This window comes from Fragaria vesca, linkage group LG6 (assembly GCF_000184155.1).
Source record: "Fragaria vesca subsp. vesca linkage group LG6, FraVesHawaii_1.0, whole genome shotgun sequence".
NCBI classification, from domain to species: domain Eukaryota; kingdom Viridiplantae; phylum Streptophyta; class Magnoliopsida; order Rosales; family Rosaceae; genus Fragaria; species Fragaria vesca.
In genome coordinates, this window is record NC_020496.1 from 7,223,833 (window position 1) to 7,231,707 (window position 7,875).

Below are 7,875 nucleotides of genomic sequence, written 5' to 3' on the forward strand. Positions count from 1 at the left end.
CCAAAGTCTTCTGCATTCCATCATAATATTTCTAGTGGTTACAAATCTCAGAGGAGTTAATGAGTTATCCTCTTCCACCTTATAAAAGCCAACATAACCATTAAGAATTCTTCACATAACCACTAAGTTTTCTGCTAATCCAAAATGAAAACTGATCAGTTTTATTTCTTCCTTTTCTTTGTCTCGCTCTGTGTTAGTATCATCATCAACCCTGTAGTCCATAGCAAGTGTATACCAGACCAGCAACAATCATTGCTCCATTTCAAGAGCAACCTCTTATTTAATGCCTCTCTTTCCACCAAGCTTATTACCTGGAACTCAAGTACCGATTGTTGTTCTTGGGTCGGCGTTATTTGCAGCACCAATGGCCGTGTCATGGGTGTTGACATCAGCAGTGAATCTATCTCAGGTGGTATTGACAATTCTAGCAGTCTCTTCCATCTTCAAAATCTTCAAAACCTCAATTTGGCATACAACTACCTTGGCGACGGCTCATCAATTCCATCAGCATTCGGGAAGCTCGTGAACTTGAGGTATCTGAATTTATCTCACAATTATTATTCAGGGAAAATTCCCATTGAGATTTCACGCTTGACGAGGTTGGTAGTTCTTGATATTTCTAAATGGTCTTCCTTCCTTGAGGGGGGTCCCCTTGAGATCCCAACTTTACACATGCTAGTCGAGAACCTCACAAAGCTTAGTGAGTTGTATCTTGATTCTGTCCAAATATCAGCAGGGGGGAGTGGGTGGTGCCAAGCCATATCATCTTCCCTTCCCAACCTTAGGGTGTTGAGCTTGTCCGATTGTAATCTTTCTGGCCCTTTCCACCATTCTCTTTCTAGGCTTCAATCCCTCTCTGTGATTCAATTGGACTCGAACAACATCTCCACTCCAGTTCCAACATTCTTTGCCAACTTTTCAAACTTGACATTCCTGAGTCTCAAATTTTGTAATCTGCAAGGAACATTTCCGAAAGAAATCTTTCAGTTACCTTCTCTCCGTAAGATTAGCCTTACCGAAAATGGAGACCTTGATGGTTCCTTGCCAGAATTTCCAACAAATGGATCTCTTCAGGACCTGGATCTATGGGGTACTAATTTTTCAGGGGTATTACCAAACTCTATTGGCAACCTCAAGATGTTGTCCACAATTAATATCGGAGCCTGTAATTTCACAGGATCAATCCCCAAGTCGATGGCAAACCTTACGCAATTGGTTTTCTTGCGGATGGATGGAAACAAGTTTGAAGGTTCAATTCCGTCATTCAGCGGGGCCAAGAATCTAGAGTACATAGACCTCTATTCAAATGGTCTAACAGGTAATATTAATTGCATCCCCTGGAAAAACTTTTCTAACCTATACTATCTCGACTTAAGTGAAAATATGCTCAATGGGAATATTCCATCAGCTATGTTTTCTCTTCCCTCGCTAGAGACTCTATATCTTTATGATAACCAATTCTCTGGTCATTTTCCTGAAATTTCTAATATCTCATCATACTTTCTCAAAAATATTCATTTGAGTATGAATAATCTGGAAGGGCCAATACCCATGTCTATCTTTGACTGTCAGGGTCTTGAACTTCTTGATCTTTCTTCAAACAATTTCAGTGGCTCATTTCTTCTAGATAGTCTTCAGCATCTCAGAAATCTTTATTCTCTTTATCTTTCACACAATAGCTTGTCTCTTAGCCATGATGCTACCAATTACTCACGCTCCTATTTTCCTCAATTTCAATTCTTGGGGTTGGCTTCAGGAAAGTTAAGAACATTCCCTCATTTCTTGAGAAATCAATCTCAATTGGTGAATTTGGTTCTTTCCGATAACCAAATACAGGGCAATATACCCAACTGGATTTGGAGGTTCAGGGATCTCACGTACCTAAATCTTTCATGTAACTCTCTAGAAACTCTAGAAGGTACAATCAATCTCACTTCTCTAGATACCCTTGACCTTCATTCTAACCAGCTCCATGGGAAAATCCCAATTTCATTGTCACCTAACATGAATTATCTAGATTACTCTAGGAATAACTTCAACTCTACCATACCGACTGCCATTGAAGATCTGGTTCCTAACGCTCGATTCTTCTCTATTGCAAGCAACAACCTTCAAGGGATCATTCCAAGATCAATATGCAATTCACATAAACTTGAGATTCTTGATATGTCCAATAATTCCTTGAGTGGAACGGTTCCTCACTGCTTGACTACAATGAGCACCCTTTCAGTACTGAATCTAAGGAGAAACAATCTTAGAAATGTAGCCAAGTTGTCTGTCAATTGCGGTTTGCAAACGCTAGACATTAGTGATAATCAAATACAAGGTCAGTTGCCAAAATCACTCGTCAGCTGTCAACAGTTACAAGTTCTAAACGTTGGAAATAATCAAATAACAGGTCCATTTCCATGCTTTATTAAGATCATATCTACCTTGCGTGTCATAGTCTTGCGATCCAATAAGTTTTATGGAGGCGTTGGATGTCCCAAGACTGATGGCACTTGGCCAATGCTTCAAATTATAGACCTAGCTCACAACAATTTTAGTGGAAAAGTACCAGGGAGAGCTTTGACAACTTGGCTAGCAATGATGGCTAATGAAGATGATGCCTCATCAAAGCTCAAGTACCTTCAATTTCAACACAATGGAACTGGTAGGATTTATTATCAAGATACAATTACTGTTACCAACAAAGGTCAAGAGATGGAGTTGGAAAAAATACTTACAATCTTCACCTCTATAGACTTCTCAAACAACAGGTTCACTGGATCTATACCTGATGAAATTGGAGAACTCAAATCACTACATGTCCTCGACTTCTCAAACAATGATTTCAGAGGTGCAATTCCATCATCATTAAGCAACTTGAGTCAGCTAGAATCGTTAGACCTCTCACATAACACATTGAGTGGTCAAATTCCACTACAGCTTACAAAACTCACTTTCCTTTCATTCTTGAATCTCTCAAACAATCAACTCGAGGGCAGAATTCCGAGCAGTAATCAATTTTCAACATTTCCAAAATCTTCCTTTGAAGGAAACAAAGGTTTGTTCGGGCCTCCCTTGACTGAAGAAAACAAAACAAGGTTGTCACCTTCGGAACCTGAAAAAAATCATCCAAATTCTGGAGATGAGATTGATTGGAATGTCATCAGTGTTGAGATTGGATTCACATGTGGGTTGGGAATTGCCATCGGATCACTTTTGTTTTGCAAGAGATGGAGGATATGGTATTACAAAACTATGTATAGAATTCTTGTGAGGGTATTTCCTCAGTTGGAACAGAGGTTTGGTCGTCACAGAAGACATGTGTACATAAGCGAAACGTACTAAAGAAAGTTAGGATAGTTCTCAATTGCAATACACACAGCTCAGTTGTTGGCTAGTAAAGGTATGTGTTTAACTTTGCTTCAAACTGTTCAGCTTTCCTTTTCTTTTTCTTGGGAAACTTTTGCAAGTAGAAAATAATTATTTCAACTTATTGTCTCCCTTCTTTGTGCAACATTGTATCTAAGGCCTTTGCCATGGAAATCTGCTGGAAGAAGTAATCAGCCTTTTGAATATAATGAAGACACCTTTTTCTATGCAACCACATCCTATGGAACTGAAGCATGCATGAAGAGGACAGTCTTTGTCTTACTCCTGATGCTAACCTCATTAGAGATGTCAGAGAAGAATAAGTCTCAAACAAACTGTGTTAGACTGTTATGGAGAGTACACACAATAGAAAGTACTCAACTTGAGAATGTGATAGCTTTTTCTCTTGACAAGCCATAGGTACTGCACTTTAACATATACTAATATTTGTTTAGTCTGTCAGAATTTGTTAGGGTTGTGTTTCACTAATAGTGTCATTTGATTTCAGATTAAGAAAACTTCTCTGAAGCAGCTCAATCTGTTCCAGAGGTACTTTTCAACTCAGCTTTCATTTTGTTATTAAAATTAATCAGTTTAATTATGTTTTGTATTTATGGATTTTGTGGCCATTTGGTTGAAATAACAGGGAATGGTAAAGAGACTTGGAACAGGAGGATTTCATAGATGAAAGCTTTTGAAATGTTAAGGTGTGAAATATAAAGCCATCATTTATTTCATTTACGATGATAGGTGATAGTGAACAAATGCTTGAATCCATTCTTGATGATTCCATGGAATATGATTATATGAACAGAGAAAGAAAGCAAGAAGATGATATGGCACACAGGGATATATATAATTACGCACCACCATAAAAGTAGGGACAATTACAAGCATTCACTACAGTTTAAATCCTAATATAGTCTTACATATAAACCACACACAGTCTCAAGCCTTGTGATCTAATTATCTAATCTGTCAAATGGGGTTTTCTCAAACTCTTCCTCTTCTTCTTCCTCTTCATCTTAAACCCATCTCAATCTTATGCTGCAGAGAATGTGAGTGTGACTCTCTACTACGAGACGCTGTGTCCTTATTGTGCCGATTTCATAGTGAACAATTTGTCCAAGATCTTCGACAATGGGCTCATCTCCGTCGTCAATCTCATAATGGTCCCTTGGGGCAACACTTGGCTCAATTCCGATGGCTCCTTCGCCTGCCAGGTCAGCTTTCTCATCCCCATAATCGGCTCCCCCATGTTTTCTTTTCAGCTACTCACTCATCTTCTTCCAGCTGCTAGCTACCTCATTTCTCTGTTTTATGTCTCGATGACGTCGTTTACCATGTCATGTGTCAGCCGCCTTATCTTTCTATTTTTTAAATTAATTGTCCTTGTGTTAATCTTATTTACAATTTTACCTCTGTATTTATAGAATTTACATATCCAAATATTGAATCACTAAAATGTCCAACTAGTTTAATCAAACGACATAATCACACACCACCAGAGAAAGTGTATTTGTGAAGTTCAGAAGTAGCAGGTGATAATGAGATGCACTAAAATTGGGGGAGTGTTCATGCAAATTTGTTTAGTAAAGGTTATGTGAAAATTCTGTGAAATAATTAAGGGTTGTTTGAATTTTACTATACCAGTAAGTTTTGTAGCTCAATGATTATTCTTTTAACCCCTTTTGTGCTGTACAGCATGGAACAAATGAATGTCTGCTCAACACAATTGAGGCCTGCACCATCACCATCTATCCTAATGTGGTAAAGTTTGTCAATGCCTCTAGGAAAAGTACAGACTTTATCCCAAACATGTGCAGATGACGCTTAAAACTTTGGTTTGGTTACTGACTACGATGGATTAATTATGATGCAGAATCGGCATTTTAGATTCATCCACTGCGTTCAGCGGCTCACATTGCAGAACAAGCACGGAAAATGGGCCGATTGCTTTGAAATGTTGAAGTTGGGGACTGTTCCTATCAATTGCTATAACAGTGGATATGGCAATCAGGTCAGTTCGTTTTCAGTCCCACTTTGTTCTTGATGTTTTTGAACTATTTCATCATTTGAGCCTTGACAAAATTAATCTTCATGGATTGGCAATTTGGCATTGATGCATAGATTGAAACAAAATATGCAAAGGAAATTGCTCAACTTAATCCACCACATAGATTTGTGCCATGGCTGGTTGTCAATAATAAACCACTTGCAGAGGTTAGTCTCTCAATAATAGTCTCTCAATAATCATATTTTGGATTGCTTACTTCCTCAATCTTTGTCACCCTGATGACCAATTTTGTCCATGTAGAACTATGATAAATTCATGACCTACATCTGTAAAGCATACAAAGGAAAATCTCCAGAAGCTTACAGATTGATCCACTCCAAGACTAAATCAATTGGGAATGAAAGATCTATTCCTCAAGTTTTCTTAGCAGAACAAGGAAGAAACTCTACATCTTAAGTCTTAGGAGCAGACAATGTGGCATAAAGTTACATTGACATTCCATATGATAATTGAACCTAATGTTGATTGATATGACATAGTTGAAGCTGACCTATAAGGTTTTATGGTCTGATATTGTGTTCTTATCTTTTGTGTGTGTTTTCAATCCATGTTTTGTTATTGCTAAATTATTCTTGTCAAAATTTAAAGGCTTTTCACTGCCACCATCATGTACTTATGATTGAGATGATTAAGTTATGGCAAAGTAATAGTAGCAGGTAGGTGAGACATTGATCTATAACCCTGTTGATGCTGCTGCTCTCTAGTTGATCATAGCTCACATGCTTGGATGACTTTTATTTGCCCAAAATTGTATAACAAGAAGCATTCGTTTTCTGCAGAAACTTGTCCAAGGATATGCTTATGACCTGGCCATCATTAATATCAGAGTACCAAACCCAACAAAATCAATTAAAAGAGAGGGAAACTATTACTACTACATATGTGCACAATTCTGAAAAAATGGCATCTGCTCGATTATTCTTTGCTTGTCTTATTACCTGTTCAATGTTCTTGCTCACATTTCCATGTTCTGCTGCTAATCAGAAAGTTATTCTGTCACTTTACTATGACTTTTTGAGCACATCTTGTGCTACCTTCATTGTAAAAAAATCTTGCTAAGATTTTTGATGATGATCTCATCACCATCCTCAATCTCAGATTGGTTCCTTGGGGTGATGCATACGCCAACAAATCGAACAACAACACTGTTTTCTGTCAGGTTTTTATTGACCACTATTTGTACCAATATCATTTGTTCAAAGTTTTTGCAACATTTTTATAAAATCATTAAAGTGATGCATATGTTTTTTCTGTGATACTTTCATAGCATAGGCCAGATGAGTGCAAGTTGAATTCTTGGCAATCATGCACTATTGATGTTATGCATAATGTGGTGAGATAAAAATGAGTTTCGTTGAAAGGTTATCAATTTATTGAGTAGGAAATTGATTTGAAATTTGATTTTGTGATGCAAAACAAGCACTTTGCTTTGATTTATTGCATAGAATTTCTGGCCATAGAGGGAAGGCAAAAGGAGTGGGAAACTTGCTTCAGTTCATTGGGACTGCCTAAGAACACATTTTGGATTGTTACAATAGTTCAAATGCAACAAAGGTTTCATGTTTTACTTACTATAGTCCTATTTTAAATAATATATGATGTTAAGTTGTCAATTATGTTTGACATTGTTCGATTACTACAGCTTGAACAAAACTATGGCAATGAAATTATGCACCTCAATCCACCTCTAGAGTTTGTACCATGGCTGGTTCTAAATAATCAACCTATTGGAAATGTTGGTTCTCTTTCTTCCCTCTCAGATCCCTCTTTTCTCCATCTCTCCCTTTTTTTTCGTCCCTCACTCTCTCTGAATCAAACTTAACTTTTGTATGTATGAAATGCAGGACTATGAAAATTTTGCCGGCTATGTGTGCAAGGCTTACAAAGGTAAAATTGTGCCCTTGGCATGTCAATCTGTGCACTTGAAGCAAAAGACAGAATAGACACACTTAACACAAGCAATCAATCAACCAGAATCAAGCCTCAGTCCAGGACCTTTGATCCAACCAAAGTCAACATTTTACCTTTGATCCGAGAAGGCCACATTGATCCTATAGACGATAAGAAAGTTAATCTGACACTTTACTAGGAAAGTTTGAACCCAGATTCTGCTTTTTTCCTAGTAAAAGATCTTAAAGGGGTTTTCGATAACTATCTCATCACCATTCTTAATCTCAGACTGGGTCCTTGGGGTAAAGCACATATCAACCAGTCTAACAATGCCATTTTGTGCGAGGTCCTATCTTTATATCTATTATTTTCATACTGTCAAGCTCAAGCATGCATTCATATATTTTGTTCCCCGTACGTACATTTCAACTTTTCATTAAGATCTCAGCAACCAAATGTTTTCCTTAATTATTCATTTATGATTATTAGATATGACATAGTTCTTCATATATACATATATATATATATATATATATATATATATATATATA

The 7,875-nt window shown here is 37.3% G+C and overlaps 1 protein-coding gene across 1 annotated transcript; it reads left to right on the forward strand.

Annotated features, from left to right (window-relative positions):
- Positions 1 to 375: 375 nt before the first annotated feature.
- On the forward strand, positions 376 to 5,830 carry LOC101307520 (leucine-rich repeat receptor-like protein kinase PEPR1-like). Its single transcript, XM_004305062.1, has 6 exons — positions 376 to 3,292; positions 4,411 to 4,580; positions 5,062 to 5,127; positions 5,240 to 5,377; positions 5,488 to 5,580; positions 5,675 to 5,830. The coding sequence occupies exons 1-6, from the start codon at positions 376 to 378 to the stop codon at positions 5,828 to 5,830; spliced, it is 3,540 nt and encodes a 1,179-aa protein (XP_004305110.1).
- The last annotated feature ends 2,045 nt before the right edge of the window (positions 5,831 to 7,875 follow it).